The sequence below is a fragment of the Delphinapterus leucas genome, chromosome 6, assembly GCF_059928025.1.
Source record: "Delphinapterus leucas isolate spDelLeu-1000000601 "Yukka" chromosome 6, BTC_Dleu_Yukka2, whole genome shotgun sequence".
NCBI classification, from domain to species: Eukaryota; Metazoa; Chordata; class Mammalia; order Artiodactyla; family Monodontidae; genus Delphinapterus; species Delphinapterus leucas.
The window spans coordinates 91571634-91594077 of record NC_143134.1 but is presented as its reverse complement, the minus strand read 5'-3'; the positions used below and the strand labels follow the sequence as shown (position 1 = coordinate 91594077).

Genomic DNA, 22444 nt, shown 5'->3' with positions numbered 1-22444 from the left:
AAGAGCCAGATGTGGGAAGGGAGAGACAGCTGATGTAGTGAAATGGGCTTCAGAGTTGACTCTCCCAAAGTTGGCAGACAGATACCCCCCTGATTCTGAGGCTAGGGCAAGTCTGAGCAGTGGCATGTACTGGTTATTTCACCAGGCAGTTACCCCAGGTAATCTCCAAATCTCAGCTGACTCAGAAAATGGTCTAGGCTTCTCAGTTATCCTGCAGCCACAGGAATGTTGATCTGGGTCAGTACCGCCCTGGGAAGCTGACTTCTAAATCCCTGATGTGCCAGTTCGGTTTGCAGCCACCCACCCCTCCCCACCTTCCTGCCACACCCAGGACCCACAGCTCTGTACCTGTTCCTTCATTCCATTGAGGCTTTGCTCAAGCTGTTGGCTCAGCCTCGTCTGGAAAGCCCTCCCAACCCTCAGCTCCCACTTTCTGCCCTTGTCTCCCACCTACTGCTTGACCTCACTGGCCCTCCTCATTCTTCAGGATCAGTTTAAACTGCTCCGCCTTTCTGTGGAATGTACTGGTCTTCCCCCGCCTCTGCCGCAGGCAGAAGTCATTGCCTGCTGCCCTGAGTCCCTACAAACACCCTTGCTTCCCCCTCTCACGGTAAATCATTCCGTGACAGTGGTTGACTTTTGCTCCCACCAGCCTTCGTGGTCCTTGAGTGTGGGAACTGTGACTGGTGCCTCTCTGGGTCCCAGGGGCTGGCACTGAGTGAGTGCTTGATAAAGGTTAGATGGATGGATAGAAGAGCGAGAACCAGAGAAGGGACAGTCACTAGTACCAAGGTTTCGGAAGGTGTATGCTAATTTGGTCTTATCGTTAGCTTCCGAAATGAAGTCATGATTTTGGGCAGTTCTCCAAAATGGAATTGTTCTCAGCCTATCCAGCCAATCATTTATTTAAACACGTTGGCATGCATACAGTTAATGTGTCCCCAGGAAGCCACGCTTTTCCAGATGAGACTGGCCTGGAGCACAGCAGTGTGAGCTAAAGGCCCTAACTGCCGGGTCTGCGGTTCACGTGGGACTGGCTGCTGGGCTGTCTGGCTTCTGATATGCTGATCCTGGTCCTGAATGAATTCACATCCCTGCTTTGGAGCAGGACAGGTCCCTGAATGCTGGGGAGGTTGGAAGCTTGAAGGCACAGGGAGCCACACCTTGAATTTCCACATGAATCGGCTGCCCCTGCCAAGGAATAAATCGAAGCCTGTTGCTTCTGAACTCCCAGGCGCTCCTTGGCACCTGCCTTGCAGGCATTGTTGGATGGGCTGAGGCGTGGGCACAGACGGACTGAATGAAGCCCTGGGTGTGTGGCGAGGCGTGAGGATTGCCAGTTTGTTTTCTCTCTAATGCCACCTCAGCTCGATTGGTAGTGACTGCTTGAATGCCATGTTCAGAAGGATTCTGAGGCCTCAGCTAGGCTTTAGCGGGAAAGAGTACTGAGGTTGATGAGTGATGTCTGCCTCAGGGGTGAGAAGGAAGAGCCATGCCCACGTGCCATGCCGCTGCCACCCCTGCTTTCATTACTGACCGAGCACAGGATGCTCAGTGTCTGGGTGATTTGGAGTTAAATTCCACTCTGCTGGGCCTCAGTTTGTTCATTTGTGAAACAGACATATTAGTTGGGGAATGGGCAGAAGCCTCAAAGTACTGTGGCCTAAAACAAATTGGAAGTTTATTTCTCTCTGACATTGAAGAATCCAGAGTGAAGTGTGCAGCTCCGAGTTGGTGGGGCGACTGTGCCATCCTCAACATGCAAATTCTGCTTGTGAGCCCAGCCTGGCTGCTCCGGTTCCTGCCATTTCCCAGCCAGGAGGAAAGGGAACTGGGCCAGGGGAGCACGTGTGCAGTGGTTTGGAAGGCATGACCCAGAAGCTGCCCACAGCATTTCTCATATCCCATTTGGGCACAGTAGTCACTTGGCCACACCGAGCTATGAGCTTGGCTGGGAAATGTAGTCCTTTGCTGGGGAACCATGTGTCCAACTAAAACTCTTCTGAGTAGAAAAAGAGAATGTGGGTGCTGGTCAGTGATGCCCTAGGGGATGTTGCCCGCCACCTCTCAGGGCTCTTAGGCGAACTGATGACAGCCTCTGCCTCACCTCTGGCATGTAATAGGCCTTCCCCGAGCTCACCGGGCTCTTCCCTTTCCCCGTGCAGGAGCTGGTGAAGATCCTGCACAAGGCGCTGGAGGCTGCCCAGCAGGAGAAGAGGGTGTCCAGTGCGTACCTGGCAGCAGCCGAGGACAAGGACCGGCTGGAGCTGGTGCGGCACAAAGTGCGGCAGATCGCGGAGCTGGGCAGGCGGGTGGAGGCCCTGGAACAGGAGCGGGAGAGCCTGGTGCAGACGGCGAGCCTGCGGGAGCAGCAGGTGCAGGAGCTGCGGCAGCACGTGCAGCTGCTCCTGGACAAGAACCAGGCTAAGCAGGAGGTCATCCAGAAACTCTCTGAGAAGGTCACCCAGGACTTCATGCATCCCCCCAACCAGACCCCTGCACCCCCAGATGCAGCTGACAGGGACCTCCTGAGCCAACAGGAAAAGATGGAGCACCTGAAGGTAGGGACCCCTCCCTCCAGGCCCTGGGGCCTTTGGGGAAGGCACTGCTCTTTTTTTTTTTTTTTTTAAGGGCACTGCTCTTGACCCCAAGGGTTTTCTGGACAGAGCTGGGATGACCCTTAATAGTGGAGTATTCACATCTGAAACAGACATTGATAGAAATGTTGCTACACGCTTCCTCACTTTCTCAACCAGTAGGCCCAATGCAATTTGACCTTTTCATGACATCCTAGGCTGAAAAGTGAAGGTATCGCTAAATCATCAAAGTAGAGATGAAAGAGCCCAAGATGGAGTCAGAACTCCTAAGCGCTCTGGAGCCTGGCCTGCTCAGCCTCCTTTAGCGCCACGCTGATGCTCTCAGGAGCCCCCTAGGTGCCCAGCAGCCCTCCCCAGTGGTCCTGCACATGAGTAGTGACCTGTGGCTGGCTGTAACTTGCTCATGATAATGACAGTAATCGCTACTCCTACTTACACATTGTTTACCGTGTGGTAGGCACTGTCCTAAGTGCTTTACTTTCATCACTTCACTTAGTCCTCGCACCAGCCTGGTGAGGTAGCTGCTTATGTGCTCCCCACTTTACAGATGAGAATGCTAGGGCTGAGAAAGGTGAAGTAACTTGCCCAGGACCGTGTGCAGAGGAAGTGGGGGGACTGGAACTGGGTTGCAGCTCACCTCTCTGACTAGTCTTGTCTGCTCTGCTGCCTTCCAGCCTCTGTGGCCCTTCCAGCCACCACCAGCATCCCGGCCTCACCCTTGCCCAGGGTGTGGCTTTCACCCGGGAAAGGCCACCCCATCCCGCAGGGACCAGTTTCAACACAGGGGGCAGGAGCTTTATTTTAAGTGTGATACCTGCCGCGGGCTGCAGCCTCCTCTCTGGAGGGTGGTGACAGGAGCTGTGGATAGGTGCGCCTAGTACCCACCGTCCCTACAGGCAGCCACATAGCCCCAGTCAGTCCTCCCCCAGCCCTCACACCCACAGCCACAAGAGTATACATCGGATTACCACGGAAATCCTGTGCTGCTGTATCAAAGAACTGCTGTCAGACGGGGTAAGAGGGGGAGAGGAAGAAAGAGAGAAATCCGGGAGCTTTTGAGAGACCAGTGGGCAGTGTGGTATAGTGGCCACTCCGCAAGCTCTGAAGTCAGGCAGACTGCCTCTTGCTAGCTGTATGACTTGGGCAAGTTATCTCACCTTTATATAACATGGCCTAACCAGTCCTACAAACAGAGTTGTTAGAAGGGGAAAGGAAGATGACATGAAATCCAGATTCCCTTCCCTTTCTTTCAGCATGAAAAATCATATAACCAGTCTCTGAACCTTTTCCCTTATTTCGTCTAAAATCAGAGATTCTTTTGAGTGCAAAATGAAAACAAAACCTTTCAAATGCAGATGAAGCTAGGTTGTCAGAAAGCTGTGAGTCCCTCACAAGGCAGTGAAAATTGCTTCCATGAGATTGCTTTCCTACCCTGCTCTATCCTGCTAAGTGTCTTCTTTCTGTGCTTATCCTGCTGGAATCCACTGTTGAAGTCCCAGTAGAGCAGCATGGGGGTCAAAGAGATAGACTCGCTGGGTGCCTCCAGACCGTCTCAGAGAGTTGCCCAGAAGTATGGACTCACCTAAATGACTGAGCGTGCCCCTGAGTTTGCATGTTCAGGAATTTAATTTATCAGTGAGCCCAGATACGAAGAGATTCTGGGTACAATTCACATCAACCATGCTTATGTTTACAGCTGCTCCTTAGAGGTTGTTAGAAAGCTATCAGTCCTGCAGCTGACACCTTGGAGGTGTTTTCTAATAGGAGTTGCATGTACTAGACTCCCTTATTTTTTAGCCTTTAGGTCTCTGATCTAGAAAAAAATAGAAGACCCATCAAAACTCCACTGTTTTTAAGTTTTGGGACAGAGTATGTTCACATTTCCTGCTTGCCCTTGTGGTTAAGGACACTCAGCTTTAAGGAAATGCCCCCTTGTTGAAACTGTCAGTGTGAGGACAGAATCACTGACTAACTGAATATCAGAGCCGGAAAGACTCAGAGATCTAGTCTGCCCCCTCATTTTCCGGCATGGTCGGCCGAGTCCTGGAGAGGGGAAAGGACTGGTCCAAGGTCGCACAGTACAAGCAGCAGGGTTACAGCCTGACCCCAGGTGTCCCCACGTCCAATCCACTGCCTTCCCCACTAGCACAAGGGCTCGTCCACACGGCATTTCCCAAAGATGATTCCCGGGTCCCTGGTCCCTGTGAAAGCAGGAGGGCAAACTCTCTTCTTCCCTGTCCCCTTTCTCCAGTTATGTTTTCCTCCTTTGCCTCACTGGTGACAGTCACGTGGCTTTTCTCATCTCGGAGCTCTCTCTTTTTCCTCCCTACAGCTCTGAGCCAAGAACACTCAAGGTAGGGCAATGAGTGAACGGGAAGGCACTGCCCAGATGCCACCCCACCCAGGCCCACGGCTGCTCTGAGGGGCACTTGTACCTGCCCTCCTTGTCTGGGCTGCAAGCAGGTTGCCCTGTGCGACACATCCAAAGCCTTGGAGAGCCCCTGGACATGAATTGGAGCTTCTGAGCTGGGAGGGATCTTGGCCAGAATGAAGAGGGTCAGCACGGCCTATGAGCTGTACACAAGTGACCCATCCCTGATATCGAAGTGCCATGGGTGAGGTGTGCTATTCTTAATTTCCTGATAAATCAGGGCCTAACCGAAGTCGTACCCGCAATAGCCTCTCATGCTCATCTACAGGCCAGTACATTTTCTTGAGTGAGAGAGAAAGGGATTGAGTTTCCATTAGTAAATGCCCTGGAATTGCTAGGTATCACTGTGAGCATGTGTTGTCCATTGTTCCCACAGTGTCCATCCAATCAGAATAAAGATTGAGAGCCATAGCTGCAGCTGCGGCTACTCCTTTCAGGCTCCTGCTTGACCCTCCCCAGTGCATGGCCAGCTTCTCCTTGCATGCCCCAGCAGGAAGATCATACTGCCTCCCCTGGACAGCTTGCAAAAGGAAAACTCTAGGCTCAGATACAAACATTACAGCTTTATTCATAATAGAAACAAACCAGGGACTTCCATGGTGGTCCAGTGGTTAAGACTCCACGCTTCCACTGCAGGGAGCATGGGTTCAATCAGGGAACTAAGAGCCCGCATGTCACATGGCACAGCCCCCCAAAAAAGAACCAAACAAAAACACTCAGGGCTCAAACTAAAAAAGCAACAGGAGAAGGATTATATCTAAGTTATGGTAAACTCACCTAATAGAATAGTCATCAGACATTAAAAATTATCATTGGGAAGCTTCTGTAGCAACATAGAAAAGTATTTACAAAGTGACACTAAGTAAAAAATTTTCACCCAAAATTGTTCAGTATGATCACCAATATATGACAAAATATTTTTATTTAAAAAACAAACACTACTTGAATGTTTTCTCTGTTTTGGTCCTTGTATTTAGTGTGCACGTTACCTCACTTAGTCAGCTGCCAAGTGGGGTAGTTGGTATTTGCTCCTTTTACAGATGAGGAAGGAGAGGGTCAGATTGATTCAGTGAGGCCTCCCAGCCAGGAAGTCAAAGCCAGGACTTGAAGTCCAGGCTTAACGCTCTCTCCATGTCATGCTGGCATCAAGATTAGAGAAGGGGGCTATCACTATTATTTTTTTTCTTTCAGACTTCCTTTTCTGTTGCCATTATTGGAAATTTCTAAAGGAAGAAGGTGTTGGCAGGTCATCTGAGAGTGAGGACCAGGTAGTTGTTTCTGGTGCAGCTCATTAAATGTTTTGCTCTCTTCTCCAGGATGACATGGAAGCATACCGGACCCAGAACCGCTTTCTCAACTCCGAGATCCACCAGGTCACAAGGATCTGGAGAAAGGTGGCTGAGAAGGAGAGGGCCCTCCTGATGAAGGTGAGGCACGGGAGCCCTGTTCTGGCCCTCTCTGTCCCCAGCCACCCTTCCAGTCCTCTCACCACCTCACCACTGGCTCAACTCTCTCCTCATGACCTGACTGCTCTCCCTCTGGACCGTGCCCTTCATGAGCTGTCTTCCACATATCAGGGATCTGTGCTCTGCTGACTGCCGCTTCTGATCACAGAGGTGAGGGGAAGAGGCAGGCAGCCACTGCAAGCCCCCACCCCCTAAAGTAACTGCCAGGGGATTTAAAGGGCCTTCCCCCTTTTTGTGTTTCCCTTTTTCCCCTTTTGTCTTTTTTTTTTTTTTTTTTAATAAAGCCAGCCTTTCTGTCTCTTTTTTTTTTTTTTTTTTTTAATTTTATTTATTTATTTATTTATGGCTGGGTTGGGTCTTCGTTTCTGTGCGAGGGCTTTCTCTAGTTGCAGCAAGCGGGGGCCACTCTTCATCGCGGTGCGCGGGCCTCTCACTATCGTGGCCTCTCTTGTTGCGGAGCACAGGCTCCAGACGCACAGGCTCAGTAATTGTGGCTCACGGGCCTAGTTGCTCCGCGGCATGTGGGATCTTCCCAGACCAGGGCTCGAACCCGTGTCCCCTGCATTGGCAGGCAGATTCTCAACCACTGCGCCACCACGGAAGCCCCCTCTTTTTCCCCTTTTGCGAGCCAGGTATTAACTCTACATTCCAAAACCGCCACAAATATGGGGGAAATTAGAAAGTGACCACGCATGCCCAAGGAAAGCCTCAGAAAAGACCTAAGAGGAGCTTAAGTTTATACCTCAGGCTGATCCTGGGCACAGAGACAGCCTACAACAGTCAAAACCAAAAACCAAAACAGCAAACCCTAGGTAAGAAGGAGGATCTGATTTCCAGAGTTAACATTGGCATTTTTAATAGTATAATAGCTAGTTATTTTACCAGCAAAAGCAGGTTTATTCGGGACTAACCAGAGGAATTACAATTTGGGATACTTGAACTATGGTGAACCACAGGCAGATTCAGGGAACAAGAAAGGGGAACTTGCTTATTATAGGGAAAAGGAAGGGGTTGGGAGGGGCTGTGATAACCAAAAAATCCATTGGAGGAAACTAGGAGTCCCAAGTTTGGAGGCTTCTCATTGGCTGGATTGCTACAGTCCCTGACTGGCTGAGCTGTCTTGGCGTGGAAAGAAGTTTTCCTGTTCCTGCTGGATAGTAGAGGCAGCTTCTTGTCAGAGATGTAGGTGAACATCTCTTCCTGTTTGGAGAAATTAATGATACCTGTGGCAGGGCCTGAGAGGTCCCCATACAGGCCTGGCCGGACTTCTTTAGCTGAGCTTTCTTTAATTAATTCCACCCCACCTTATTAGGTTCAGATGTCCAGTTTTCAACAAAATATCACAAAGCATACAAAGAAACAGGAAGATACGGGGGTAGGCAGGCAGGGAATGTGCAGTGTGTATTCCACGAGGTGGGAGAGAGGTGGTGTGTTGGAGAAATGGAAAAAGCCCACGTGGTGGCAGAAGGCACAAGGGCAGCGTCCAGAGTTCCATGTCCATCCATCCCCTGGGCACTGCTCAGGTATACCCCGTACAGAGAGCTTGCTCTGCGCCAAGTGCCCTGGAAGGGCTTTGTATACATTGGCTCATCTAGAGTCACATGTAAGAATTCTGAGGCAGACTCTGTATTATCCCCGTTGTTCGGATGAAGAAGTTAAAGCACAGAGGGGTTAAGTAACTTGCCATAGAGCACCCAGCCTGCATTAACTGATCTAGGATAGGACTGCAGTCAATGCCCACCTCTCCCCTCATTTTTCTGAGTCTAGCCCCAGCCCTGGGCCTGGTTCTCTTGCCTGGAGCCCTATCTGCCTTGCTGTAAACTCTTGGATTCAGGACTCCTCTCCTTTCCTTTCTATGAATGGCTGGGGTGGGGGGATGGGAGATGAGCACTGGAAGAAGGGCTGGACTGCCTAAAGCTGTTCAGGCCTCAGGCCTCTGGCCCAGGCCCAACCAGGTGGCCTGACCAGCCCCACCCCTCCCTCCCACAGTGTGCCTACCTCCAAGCCAAGAACTGCCAGGTGGAAAGCAAGTACCTGGCGGGGCTGCGGAGGCTGCAGGAGGCCGTGGGGGTCAAGGCAGGCGAGTGCTCGGAGCTACTGAGGCAGCTCATCCAGGAGGCGCTGCAGTGGGAAGCCAGCGAGGCCTCAGCTGACAGCGCTGTGCTGAGCCCCATCAGGTGAGCCCAGAGCAGGGCTGGGTCTTCATGACCTGGGGGCCACCAGCCACCCTGCTACCAGTTGCTGCTGACCGTGTGTGAGCCCTGCACATGCTTACCTCCTTGTACCTCCAGATTAGTGATCATGTGGTTGAAATGAGCCCCATTTTACAGCTGAGAGGCACCGCAGGCTCAGAGGAGGCAGCCCCTTGCCCAAGGCCACACAACATATTAGTGCATCTGACGTGGGCCTGCCTCCAGAGTTCTGTTTCTTCCACTTCCCCAGGCTGCCTCCCAGGGGTGTTTGTCAGAGATGGGAGGAGGGGAGACAAGCCAGCTGCCTCCTTTGAGCCAAGCCTTTGCTGAGCACAGTGGACCTGAGCAGATAAATATACAGAAGGGGCTGTGGCTGGGGTCAAAGGTCCCTAGAGGCTGGATGGTCGGTCTAGTGGCCAGAGCCCAGGCTTTGGAGCCAGACTTGGCTTTCTCACTGTGTAACCTTGGACAAGTCACTTTACCTTTCTGAGCCTCATATTCAGCCTCCATAAGATGCGGGCTAAGATCCCTGCTTTGCAGGATCATGAGGATTAAATGAGGTAGCACAGGCAGAGCACATAATAGGGGCCAATAAATGCTGACTCTATGAAAGGCCACCTGAATGGGTCCCCAGCTCTCCTGTTTCTGCTTGTTGGTGGTGCTTCCTGTTCCCCATCTGTCCTTGGGCTTACTGGCTGTGGAAGTGGGGTTCTGTAATGGCAGTAGAGGACTTCTTGGGCCTAAGGCTTCATGGAGTAATAAGAGGGTCCTTTATATTTACACAGAATGAATGAGCAAATATCTTTTCAGCACTTGCCGTGTACCAGGCACTGTCCAGCCCCCTAGCAATTTACATCAGAGGATCTCATTGGGTCTTCATGAGGCAGAGCAAGGAGTTCCTATACCCATTGTACAGAGCAGACTGAGGCTCAGAGCACTGAAGTGACCTGCCCAGAGTTACATGGCCAACCTGCAGTGAAGCGCAGGCAGGCTTCCTGCCCAGGGTCCACCCTCTCCCTGCTGCCCCTTATCTGGGGAAGGGCCTTGCAAGATGTCGCTGACACAGGCTTTTGCTGGCAGCGAGTATGACGAGTACGGCTTCCTGACAGTACCCAACTATGAGGTGGAAGATCTGAGGCTGCTGGCCAAGATCCAGGTGCTGGAAGTGCACTCCCACCACCTGCTGGCCCACGAGGCCGTGGAGCAGCCACTGCGGGAGCGCTGGGCTGCCCTGGGTGAGCTGGCCCCCTCGGCGGAGATCAAGCAGCTGCTGCGGGCGGGCGTGCCCCGCGAGCACCGCCCGCGCGTCTGGAAATGGCTGGTCCGCCTCCGTGTCCAGCACCTGCAGGGCCCCGGCCGCTACCAGGAGCTACTGAGCCGGAGCCAGGCCTGCAAGCACCCCGCCGCACGCCAGATCGAGCTGGACCTGAACCGGACCTTCCCCAGCAACAAGCATTTCACCTGTCCCGCCTCCAGCTTCCCTGACAGGCTCCGCCGGGTACTGCTGGCTTTCTCCTGGCAGAACCCCGCCATCGGCTACTGCCAGGGCCTAAACAGGTAAGCCACACAGCCCCCGTGAGGGCACAGCCTCTGCCTTCCAGGGCACCTCTCTGTCTCTCTGGAGCCTCCCAAGAAGCCAGAGAGGTCAACCCAGGGGGCTTGGTCCGCACCATATGGATGAGGACAAGCAGGTGAAAGGACATGTTCAAGACAGATTTGGGCCAGAGCCCCAGGCTCCTCGTCCCGTGCCCTCTCCTGTGATTTGTCCTCAGGGTGGTGCCACTTCCATAGAGAGCACGTGAGCAGGCCCGCTGGGGTTGTATAGCCCACAGCCAGCTCACGTATTGCATGACTGCCTGGGTCAGGGATCATTGCTTTAAACAAAATCCACTCAGAGGAGCCCAAGGAAAAGAGAATTTGTAAATGTTACAGAGGAAGCTCCCAAAAGCCAGAAAAAGGAAATAGAGCTAGGGACCAGATAGATGGTCTTCAGAAGCCGAGGCAACCGCTCTGTCTAGCAGGGCCATAGCACAGCACAACACCAGGGGACACCATTCATGCCATATTCCAGGGGGACTCTGTCCCCTGAGATTGTGCAGCCCTCTGTGGGCTGCGTGGTCTCTGGCCTCTCTCATAATACGTGGCTGCTTCCTTCTCTCTCAGCAGACCAGCCTCACTGTTTGTCATTCCTTGGACATTTAGGGCCCATCAGGGCTGTCAGAACAGCGTCCTCAGCCCCTAAGTCAAGCCTTTCAGCAATCCACTTGTTGATACCCTCATGTCTCAGGCCTAAATTCCCAAAGGAAGGAATCTGGCCCAGCCTGGATTAATTTCTACTTCTGGTTCAACAGCAGGAGACAAGGGATGGGAGCTGGGGGTGGGGTGGGGTGACTTGGTAGGGCTGCCCCCGCCAGTACTTTGGAGAACTCTCATGGCTGCCCCCAGTTATCTCGATAGAGGTGGCATAATCTCAGATATTTCCCAAAGCAAGTTTCGGTTCAACTTTATTTTATTTATTTATTTTTTAATACTTTATTTTATTTATTTTTTTAACATCTTTATTGGAGTATAATTGCTTTACAATGGTGTGTTAGTTTCTGCTGTACAACAAAGTGAATCAGCTATACGTATACATAGATCCCCATATCCCCTCCCTCTTGCATCTCCCTCCCATGCTCCCTATCCCACGCCTCAGCTTAACTTAAACACATATATACTCAAGCAAATTTTACATAAGTCATTCTGCTCTTTTTTTCAGGCAGTGTGTGACATTTACTTAACACAGAATAAATATTCAGTGTCCCTACTCAAATTTGAATGGTTCCCAAGGATAGATATTTTTGATACTTTTTTTCCAGCTTAAGTTGGGTGAAATTGAGCATATACATGTACCATTACTGGGAATTCAGAGTTAAGCCCGAACAGTAATGCCTCTAAGTCTAAGCCTCCTTGGAAAACATGTTCAGATTTCATGCTGCTCTAAACGTCCGCTACAGGAGATGTCCATAGAAATTCATTCAACAGCTGAGCAGAAGCCTGCATGCTTCTCATCTGTTTGAACATGTTAAAATCCAGAAGGCACAAAACTTTTGAATCCTCTTTTTAAGATTAGATTTGAAGGGAGCTAGAAGCTCTGAGACTGTATGAATAATTTGTACATTTTGTGCAAAGGTCAGGTAGGAGCTAAGACGTAATGAGGGCCTCCTGCATGCCAGGTACTTACATACCTGATGTCATCTAATCCTCAGGAAAACCCTGCGAGGTGAGCATTCGTGCCCACCATTGCCAGGTGAGATAAGAGAGGGTCTGAGAAGCTAAGGAACCTGACTGGGCCTCACCATGCATGGGCTGCTAACCCTGGTCTCCGGACCCCAGACCTGGTTCTTCCTACCACCCGCGCTCACTCAGAATGGGAGCTGTAGCAGAGAGTGTGCTGAGGGCACTCAGAAACCTTTTTTCCTGATCAAATATAACCTTTTTTGAGAGCAGGAGTGGAGTTAGCCACATATGGGCTTTGGAGTCTAATCTATACTGAAGGAGCAGGGGGAAGATCCCAAAGCAGGAGGGGATCTTAAGGTAAGCCATGTAGAAAGGAAAGAAGCCTCTCCCTATGTGGAAAGAGGCAGCACCAAAAGTTGCTGAGGGGTATACAGGAACAGCTGAGACCAAAACCAGAGGTATTTCTTTACTTCTTTCTTTGAATGCTATAGTTATTGGCATTTAGGCAGGTATTCATACTATTGCTTTAATTAGAAGATTATTTGTAATAGAGCCTGTTTAAATGTGGAGAGTGCATTGTATTCTTTCAAAGGCCCTTGTGCAGCCCCTTTCACCTGTCTGGGTGCTGCCATCTAGTGGCGACTATTAGAACTGCATGTGTGGTTTCTCGAGGACAGAACCTGCTTTTATGCAAAAAACCCAGCCTGTTTAGAGGGAGACAGATATCATAATAATGATTTAATGCTAATTCAGAGCAAAATTTTAAAATCCATTTCTCTCTAAAATATAAGTGGATTTAAAGTAGTTTTTCCTTTCCTACATCACCCTCCTTTGCAGACCTACTTGGGCCTGAATGTCTTCAGCTGGAGTCTGGCTGTAGCCCTGAGCAGTTGCTAGGACCCTAGTGAGTGCCAGCAGCCTCTCATCACTGACCTTTTTTTTTCCCACGGGTTTTAAGTGTACAACTCAATGATCTGGAGTAAATTCACAGAGTTGCACAGCCATCACCACAATCCAATTTTAGAACATTTCCATCACCCCTAAAAGACACCTTGTGCCAATTTGCAATCACTCTCAATTCCCACCCCCAGCCCTGAACAACCACATATCTGCTTTCTGTCTCTATGAGCGTGCTTGTTGTGGACATTTCATATACCAATCATAAAATATGTGGTCATTTGCATCAAGTTTCTTTCACTTAGCATGTTCTTGAGGTTCATACAGGTTGTAGCATGTGTTTTGTTCTTTTTTTACCAAGCAGCATTCCATTGCATGGATGTGCCATACTTGGATTATCCACTAACCAGTTGATGGACATTTGCATTGTTTCTACCTTTTGGCTATTATGAATAATGCCATGAACATTCCTGGGCAAGTCTTTGTGTGGATGTATATTTTCCTTTCTCTTGGGTGCATCCTTTTTTTTGTTTTTTGTGTTTTTTTTTGTGGTACGCGGGCCTCTCACTGTTGTGGCCTCTTCCGTTGCTGAGCACAGGCTCCGGACGTGCAGGCTCAGCGGCCATGGCTCACGGGCCCAGCCACTCCGTGGCATGTGAGATCTTCCCGGACCAGGGCACGAACCCGTGTCCCCTGCATCGGCAGGCGGACTCTCAATCACTGCGCCACCAGGGAAGCCCGGGTGCATCCTTTTTAACAGAGATTCAATTTCCACTGTCTAAATGCACCATATGCACCATAAAGTATGTAAATCTTCTTCTTCTTTTTTTTTTTTTTTTTTTGGTTATAAGAATGCTGCCACAGATATTCTTGCGTTTGTGCTATTATTTCTGTAGCATTAAAACACACCCAAAAAGTCATGAGGAATACACATCTAAAATTTTCAGTAGCCCTAACAAATTTCCAAACACCAACAGGTAAGGCCCATAGAGAGGAAGGGGTTTCTAAGAGGCAAAGGAGTCAGGAAAGGGGTGGCCGGTACATGTCAAGGGCGGAAAGCAGAGGCTGGCTGAGGGTGAGGCAGCTTCCCAGATCTGTCCTTCAGGAGTTAAGCCCAAAGACTGAGGCACAGGCCAAGGAACCTCCTTGTGACTGTAAATGAGAACCTATGGCCTGGGCATCCTCAGGGAGACCAGTCTTTGAGAGGTTAAGGGCAATATGATTTGGAAACAAGGCTCATGGAAGTAAAAACAAGGTCCTTTGGCCTCCTCCACCAGAGGGGTCCTGAGTATCCCACCAAGCATATTGAGAGCATTCCTGGATTCAGAGCTTGTGTCATACCCTTGCCCCCAGTGGCATTATTGGGACTCTCAGAAACAGTGGTATCCATTCCCAAAGGCCCTGGGCCTTGCTTAGGGCCTTCCACGGGTGGAATCTTAGCAGGATTAAACCTCCTTTTCTGACTCAAAAACTTTATCCTACTGGTTCAGGATTGTGTGCAAAAATTAAAACTAGTATAAATCACTGAACGTTATCAACGGGCTCACACATCAAATCACTGACCTTTTAATGTGAGCAGAAATCGAAGCTAATTCTGACACCCACTCCTGGACTGAGAACAGTGGAATGAGGTAAAATAGAGAGAACAGGCTGGACTTTGGCAGTCCTCTGCCACCAACTGATTGTGTGACCTTGAACAAGTCACTGTTGCTCTGTGGGCCTCGATTTTCCTGTCTCTGCAATGGCCAGGGATGACCAGCAGAAAGTAGCTGCCTGGAGCCTTATCTTGTGAGTTTCTGAGGCAGCCTCCAGACTCAGTGGGAAAGAGTACCATGATCAATTAGTTATGTCTGCCCTGGGCATAGACAAAGAGAGTGGTGGCTGGTGTATCCCATTTGCTCTCTCTGAGCTAAATAATCTCTGTAGGCCTTCCCACTTTCCCATCTCTGAGAGGCCAAAGCCTACTGTTTCCAGGAGACCCGTAACTGTTCTCTCCATCCACTCAGCTAAACTCAGGACGGTCTGTAACAATACTTTAGCCAGAGTGGAGAGAAATACCTTCCCAATCCACTAGGGAGAGAAAAAGGATTTCTTTTTTTCTTTTCAGAAACCCTGTTTATTAAAAAAAAGTGTAAACCTCAGAAGATGTCGGAGGTCACGAATCCAGCCGAGTAAGAGCCCAGAGAAGGATGAATATCTGACAATGAAATGTGCTCTTTAAGTCCATTGAGAGTGTGAGGCTGCCCCGTGCTGCAAGCGGCAGCTCCCTAAGGGTGTTCAGCGGGTGCACTGTGCGCAGCCCCACTAGGCAGCCCTGTATTAGTCATGTGGGGCTTTGTTAACGTGAGATTTCTAAGAGGCTTTGTTAAGGTATGTATATCATAAGCCTCTAAAAGGGGGCTAGAGTATGCAGTGTTCCCCAACGTCTTTGAATATGGGACCATGTGCTCACCTAGCATCTTGAGAGACCAGTACATTTTGGGAAATGTATTCTTGGATTCACCCTGGACAAGACCTGCCAGGGAAGGTGGGGGAAGGAGAGAAAACAGTGCTTCTTCCAGGTAGACATCCCTGCTCAGCACTGTGGGTTGTCTTCTTTCTTATCCATGATCTCATTAGAGCCTCATGATAACTCTAGGGGAGAGGGGAAGCAAAGGAGAAAAAGAATTCCGAGTATTGAGCACCTGGTACATGCCAGACAGTGAGCAAGATGCTGTATGTCTGTCTTCTCAATGCCTCACAGTCCTGGGAGGTGGATACTGTTAACCCCACTTGACAGGTAATAAAAGTGAGGCGCAGAGAGGTTAGCACATTTGCCAAGGTCTCAAAGCCCATGAATATTAAGATGAGGATACCTAACCTTTATAAAGCACTCTCGCTACGTGTTAGGCACTGTGCTGGGCAGTTAACATGTATTTACTCTGCTCATCCTTACAACAGTCCTTTGATTATTATGAGGCTGAAGCTCAGAGAAGTTAAGTAACTTGCCCACGGTCACCCAGCAAGGAAGCAACAAGACTCCAGAGGCCCTGCTCTAAGATGATCCCAGTTGCTCTGGAAATCCCCTAGGTAGTCCTCTTCAAAAGCATGTTCATCTCGCCCCAGTTTCCAGGAACACCAGCCTGGTTAGAGAGTGGGGTTGGGCAGGACATCCCCCAGGGAGTCACCCCTGCCGTGGGCTGCCTGGTTGTGACTTCTGTGGGTCACTCCAGGCCTCCTTCCCTCCCACTCCAGACTGGCGGCCATCGCTCTGCTGGTCCTGGATGAGGAGGAGAGTGCCTTCTGGTGTCTGGTGGCCATTGTGGAGACCATCATGCCAGCTGATTACTACAGCAAGACGCTCTTGGCATCCCAGGTGAGCAGGGCAGGGAGGGGACTTGGGGGCCATGCAGGTTGCTGCCCCTGAATTGTTCCTACAAGTCAGTGAATCTTGGAAAGGTCAGGAATCTCTCAGGCCTCCATTTCTCCCTCTGTACAGTGGGCCAATAGCCCTTCTCTGGGACTGCTGCGATGTTCCAGTCAGCTGATGGCCTTGAGAATTGCTGGGGCCCTGCCCACACGATAGACTGTTGTTATTCCAGTGGGGACATTACATCACTAGAAACAGTGGATATCCTATGGAGGGGAGGAGGAGGAAATCTAGTGTCACTAGATTTTGACTGGTGTTTACCAGTCAAGAATTTCAAAACAGAGGTCAGGTAGGGTGGAAGTTGGGACTGGGAGGATGGGAGGTGACAGTGACGCTTCACACACACGCATCATCACCTACTGAGAAATACAGCTACCTCCATCATCTCATGACCCCCTCCACTGCCCTCTGAGCACAGACCAGCCCTGGAGTCAGGTGGAGCTGGGTTCAGAGCCAGCCCTTCAGAAACCAGCTATCTGGCCTTGGCAAGTGGCAGCACTTCTCTGAACCTCAGGCTTGCCTGCTTTTGAATGGAAGTAACACTACTTCCTGGGCTTGTTGAGAGGTGTAAATGCGAAACCATTTCAGACCTCCCACCTCCACCCTCCAGCCTCTCCCTCCTCACCCCTTGTCCCATTCTTGCTGTATCAGTGCGTCTGCTTTATGGAGAGATGCTACCCAGGGAGAACTGTCTCACTCCCCCCCAAAACCTACCAAGCCATTACCTGCCCACCCATCCTGTCCTCCTTTCCTACTGTGAACACCCAACACTGTTTCCTCCTTCTGGGATGCCCACCTGGGTGGAGGGGTAAGGAGAGAGATCAGAGATGAAGATCAAGACTTAGGAGTCATCAGGAAATAGGTGGTGAATCAGGTAAGGATTGTGTTTTGCTGTGTGGCAGGGAGGCCCAACCTAATAGTGGCTTAAATGGGGGGTTATTTTTCTCAGATAATGAGAAAGCTGAAGGCTCCTTCCAGCTAAGTGCTCTGCCATGTGACTTTCACCCTCCTGCTGGTCACCTCATGGTCGTGAGATGGCTGCACCCTCTCTGGCACTGTGGCCATGGTCTAGGCTAGAAGCAGAGGGTGAAAGACAGGCACCGGCTCCCTTTCAGACAGCTTTCCCGACCCAGCAACTTCTGCTTACATCTTACTGGCCAGAATTGTGGCACATGGCACCTCTAGTTGCAAGGCAGGCTGGGAAACACACAAATATTTCACTTTACAAATATTTTATTTTCACTTTTTAACATCTCTGGAATTGAGGTGTGTTGTATAACCAATATACTATGGTGCTTTTGTTTTGAGTACAGAAAATTTCAAATGTACAAAAAAACAGAGACAGTGTAATGAACCTCCATGCATCCATTACCTAGTTTCAATAATTATCAACACAGGGTGGCCAGTACTGTTTTCACCTATACTCACACCCACTCCTCCTACTCTGATGACCTTGAAGTAAATCTCAGACATCATATCAGTTCATCTGTACATCCTTCAGTAGGTTCAGTGGCATCTTAGATTCAGTGAGTTACCCTAGGTTTTGAGCTGGACTCTTGGCCTGCACAGCAGACCTGGAGTTCAGGGCAGGGAAGGAAGGGAGAGGGTGTTTGCCACAGCAAGAGCTAAGTCTGGAAAAAAACTTAAATGGAGGGAGAGGGCTGAGAAACCCGCAGTTCCAAGAAAGAGAGCAAGAGGAGCCTAAAACGGGCTTGTCACAGAAGTGGGGGCAGCCACAGAACAACCGTGTCCTGGGGCAGGGAAGGAGCCAGTGCGGGCAGTGACCAACCGGGTCCAGTGAAACAAGGACAGAGGTATGATGGGACCACACTAAGAGGTCATAAGCAGCTATCACCCAGCAGCATCGCCCCCTGATGTCAGGTGTGGCTCCCCCAACACCGGCCCCCAGGACCTTGCCCTGAGCATCTTGTGCGTCAGTCCCAAAACAGGTGTAGGGAAGCGGCCATGGTGTCAGCCGATACAAGCCTGGGGGACAAAGGAGCCAAAACTCCACTGGTCAAGAACTTACAGTCCATAGAGACCTCTGCATCAAAGCTCCAACCTGGAAGGCTGCTCGCCAGTGGAGCGACCTGTCTCCCGGCCAGGCTGGGCTCTAGCTCCTCCGGGCGCTCTGTGCCCCCAGGTGGGGCAGGACCCACTGGGAGCAGCCCGGGGCCGTGTGTGGACCAGCCGGGTGTGCAGGGGTGGACCGGGCGGAGGCAGCCCCCTCCGCAGGGCAGCAGCTGACAGGCCCTCTCTCCGCTTGCAGGTGGACCAGCGAGTGCTGCAGGACCTCCTCTCGGAGAAGCTGCCCAAACTGATGGCCCACCTGGGGCAGCACCGTGTGGACCTGTCCTTCGTCACCTTCAACTGGCTCCTCGTAGTCTTCGCAGACAGTCTCATCAGCAACATCCTCCTCCAGGTCTGGGACGCCTTCCTCTACGAGGGCACCAAGGTAGGGCACTGCGGGGGGGGGCGGGGGTGAGCAGGAGTGTCCTGGGCAAGCCCCTGCATCCTCTGGGTCTCGATTCTGCCCCTGGACAGTGGGAGGACAGAGCCCACCTGTCAGGGCCAAGGAGGACCTCTCCTGGGAGCGTTCCTTTGTAAACTCAAGTACTTTGCACCCCTGAGGGGAAGTGGTGCTTCTGCCTCTGAAGATGCGTCCTAAAGTTGGGGGGATTCCCTTTCCCTGGAGAGGAGGCACAAGCATGACCAGGAGGCGCATCGCTATTCTGTCCATTGCCCCTCAATCACCTGCCGTCTCTTCCTCCTGTTTGGACTGAGCCCCAGATTGGGAGGCTGGCACTTGGATCTGGTCCCAGCTCTGCCCCTTACTTCGCAAGGAGACCCTGGGCAGGCCCTCCCCTGACCTCCCCCCAGTTTCCCCATGGTGGCTGACCTCACAGTTCACCAAGTGCCCTCGGATCTGTGTCTCCATTTGATTCCTGCTGGAGCCCCATGTAAAGACAGTGTTACCCGCCATTGGGTCCAACAGGGACAATGCCTGGCCCAGGGTCCCAGGACAGTCCCCATCCCCAGATTCCAAGCTGTGCTCCCCTGTGGGATTTCCAGTCCACCCCCCCCGCTTGGTGTTGCCCCGCATGTTTCCTCCAGGCCTTCAACCTCTGCAGCCTGTCCAGGGCCTTCCACAGCGCCTGGGGGTGTGGGTTCTGCTCCTGCTGGGGACTCCCTACCCTGGCTCCCTGTGCCCCCCCCGAGCCCCCACTTTACCCCCCAGGTGGTGTTCCGCTATGCCTTGGCCATCTTCAAGTACAACGAGGAGGAGATCCTGAGGCTGCAGGATGGCCTGGAGATCTACCAGTACCTGCGCTTCTTCACCAAGACCATTTGCAACAGTCGGTGAGAACGCACTCCTGGGCCACCCTGCCCCTCCACCGTACCCACCCCGCATGCATCCCTCCGGGACACAGAGCAGAGAGGGGCTGGTGTTTCCAAAGGTAGGTTCATTAGCGATTCTGATCCTCTGTTGCAGCTTAGAAATCTTCAGGGACGTTCCACTGCCTTGGCGTCTGTCTGCCCCCTTAACACAGCACGCAGGGCCTCCGTGCTATTTCATTTCTTGCCCACCTTCTCCTGCCCCCAACACCCATGCCCTATGATCCTGCCAAACAGAATTATTTGAGTTCCTAGGACAACCTCCATCTCTGGGCTTCTGGCCTTGCAGGTTCTTCTACTTAGAATGCCTCCTTGCCACTTCCACCACCACCATCTTTGCCTGGCCTACCTCTACTCATTCTTCAAAACTCAGCTCACTGTCCCCTCCTCCACGAAGCCTTCCCTGACCAACTTTTCCTTTCTGGGTTAGAGCTCCCACAGTGCTAAGCTTCCTCTTGCCTCAGTACCTGTCACTTTGGGTGGAAATTGTCTTCCTATTTACTGTTTCCTCCCTGGCAGGGGCCTCAGCTGCATGAGCAGAATGAATGCAGGGGTGCCTGGGACCCCCGGTGACTGTGACTGTGCTCTCCCCCCAGGAAGCTGATGAACATCGCCTTCAACGACATGAACCCCTTTCCTATGAAGCAGCTACGCCAGCTGCGGATGGCCCACCGGGAGCGGCTGGAGGCTGAGCTGCACGAGCTGGAGCAGCTCAAGGCCGAGTACTTGGAGACCCGGGCAGCCCAGGGCCCTGCAGTGCCCGAGGGTTGCACCAGCGAGGATGAGGGAGAGGCAGAGCCCTGACTTAGCTACCTGCCCTCCCCAAAGCCCTTTCTCGCCCTTGGCTGGCAGACCCACAGGGGGACAGCCATGGAGCAGTGGTCTAGGCCCCGCTGAGCCCCATCACCATGTGACCCTGGGCGAGTCCCTTCCCCTCTCTGGGACTCAGTCTCCCCATTGGAACATTGGCCCCTGAAACCATTGGTTGGGTTATCTCCTCATGAGCACACACCCAGGATACACCCCTCCTCACTTCCTCTGCAGAGCATTTTAGCACCCAGACAAGCAAGAGTGCTGTCTTTATAGGGTAACCTTGAACATTCTCTAAGTTTTATCTGTGTATGACAGTGTAAATATTGGAAATATTCACAAGCTTTGGAACCTAAACGATTCTCAGTAACCAGTCGTTCCTGGGCGGGCCCAGGGCTCCAGAGTGTCCCACTAGGGCCTTCCCAGCCCGGGACGTCCCTGGCTGCTGTTTCTCTTGGCATCTCTGCAGGGCCGGTCCTGGTTCCTGGAGAAGCTGTGCAGTTAGGGCTTCCGTCTTTCCGGGCAACAGCACCTCTCCAGTCCTGGTTGGGCCTTTGTTCCAGTTCTGAACTCCCACCTTCCAAGGCCTGTATCCTGAGCCTTGCACTTGCCCTCGCCTTTCTCCTCACAGCCCATCAGGGGGACAGCGGGTGGGGAGGGTGTTCCCAGGGAAACCCCTGTCCACTACCAAGAGGAACTTGGTGTAGGGGCTGAAAGCCCGGGGTTAGGTGCCCAACTTCTGATCTCCCACCACCAAATTCAGAGTCTGGGGCAAGAAAACTCACCTCTTTGAAAACTGGGCGGTTGGGAGGGAGAGGAACAGGCGGTGAGACGGACAGAGCCTGCAGCCCGTTGCCAAGTCAGGGCTGGCTTGTGCAGAACTCAGCTCCAGTTCTTCTGGGCTCTTCCAGGCCCTTCCTCAGCAGACAGGCTTCCCCCATTCCCCTCAAGGCAGGGGGTTGAGGCTGCACAAGTGATTTCGGCAGCTCATTTCTCAGCAAAGCCTGTGCCTGTGCCGGGATAGCCTTGAGCTCAGCAATCTGTGATATGAAGGGCTGGGGTGGGGATTCTCACAGGGAGACCTCCTGCTCTGATCTGAGGCTCTTGTCAGGCCTTGGGCGGCCACACCCATTGCTGGGGACCAGTGACAGGCCCTTCTGTCGCCCACTGGTGTGAACTTGAGGGAGGGGTTGGCACACCAGACACCTGGTTCCCTCCCACCACTCCCCCCCAGCCCTGGGGTGGGGACCCTCAGGGTTCCTTTCCTCCCACATTTACGAGGGCTGCTGGGCAGCCTAGTTTCCTGTGAACACCCTACACCAGGGTTTGATGGCCTTTCTCATTTTTGCTAAACTTTTTTCATCTGCTGAGGTCCTTTCACCACCAAACAGTAACTGTGAAGCATGATGGTGGTCTGAGGGCAGCCTGGGGGGCGTCCTGGCTACACCCCAACAGGCTGTAACCCTCAGGGCCATCACCAAAGAGACAAGGGGTCTGGCCTGGAGCTCCAGGAGGATGAAAGGAGATGACGCTGGTGCTGAGCCTGGTGCCTGGTACAGAGTCAATACAGCCTTGGGCAGTGAGTACCCTTTCCATGAAGAAAATGTCACCACAAGGGCCTTGAGGTCTAGAAAAGGCCCAAGGCTGCAGGAGAGACTAGGTCCAGCTGGTCCCTCTGACTCTAGCCTTAAAAATCAAATTCCTTCCTCAGCAAAAATACAGCAAGCAATCCCAGCTCAGACCGGGGCTGCTGGATAGAGGGCACCCTCCTCTCCCCTCCTGCCTGCCGCCCCCCTTCTCTCCCCTTCCTCTGCCCACCCCCAACCTCTCCCCTCTCCACCTTCTCTCATCTCTCCCCTCCTCCACTTGTCTTCCCCCTCCTCCATCTTTCCCACTCACACACCCAGGCAGAGGAGAAGCTCTGCCCAAAGCTGGGTATCTACCCCCCTCCTCCTCCCTCACTGAGAGGGGTGGTACTCTGCAGCTGACCAGCACTGGGTCACCTCTGGTTCCTACTTGGCTGCACC

The 22444-nt window shown here is 52.0% G+C and overlaps 2 protein-coding genes across 3 annotated transcripts in view; both read left to right on the top strand.

Moving 5' to 3' along the window:
• TBC1D2 (TBC1 domain family member 2) overlaps window positions 1–20774 on the top strand; it is a 42744-nt gene extending 21970 nt beyond the window's left edge. The window contains exons 6-13 of one of the 2 annotated variants that reach the window (XR_002648320.3): window positions 2166–2561; window positions 6345–6455; window positions 8484–8671; window positions 9767–10243; window positions 16037–16157; window positions 18481–18666; window positions 19450–19669; window positions 20204–20315. Coding sequence is in view for 1 of the 2 variants with exons in the window: in XM_022600049.3 (XP_022455757.1) it covers window positions 2166–2561; window positions 6345–6455; window positions 8484–8671; window positions 9767–10243; window positions 16037–16157; window positions 18481–18666; window positions 19450–19571; window positions 20204–20411 (1809 nt within the window). In the remaining variant the exon portion in view is untranslated. Of the gene's footprint in view, window positions 1–2165; window positions 2562–6344; window positions 6456–8483; window positions 8672–9766; window positions 10244–16036; window positions 16158–18480; window positions 18667–19449; window positions 19670–20203 lie in introns of both variants that reach the window. The other variant, XM_022600049.3, reaches the window with a different exon arrangement.
• Window positions 20775–20879: 105 nt separating this feature from the next.
• CORO2A (coronin 2A) overlaps window positions 20880–22444 on the top strand; it is a 62620-nt gene continuing 61055 nt past the window's right edge. The window contains exon 1 of the mRNA XM_089912566.1: window positions 20880–21996. Within this exon, the coding sequence (XP_089768692.1) occupies window positions 21933–21996 (64 nt within the window). The 5' untranslated portion in view covers window positions 20880–21932. The remainder of the gene's footprint in view (window positions 21997–22444) is intronic.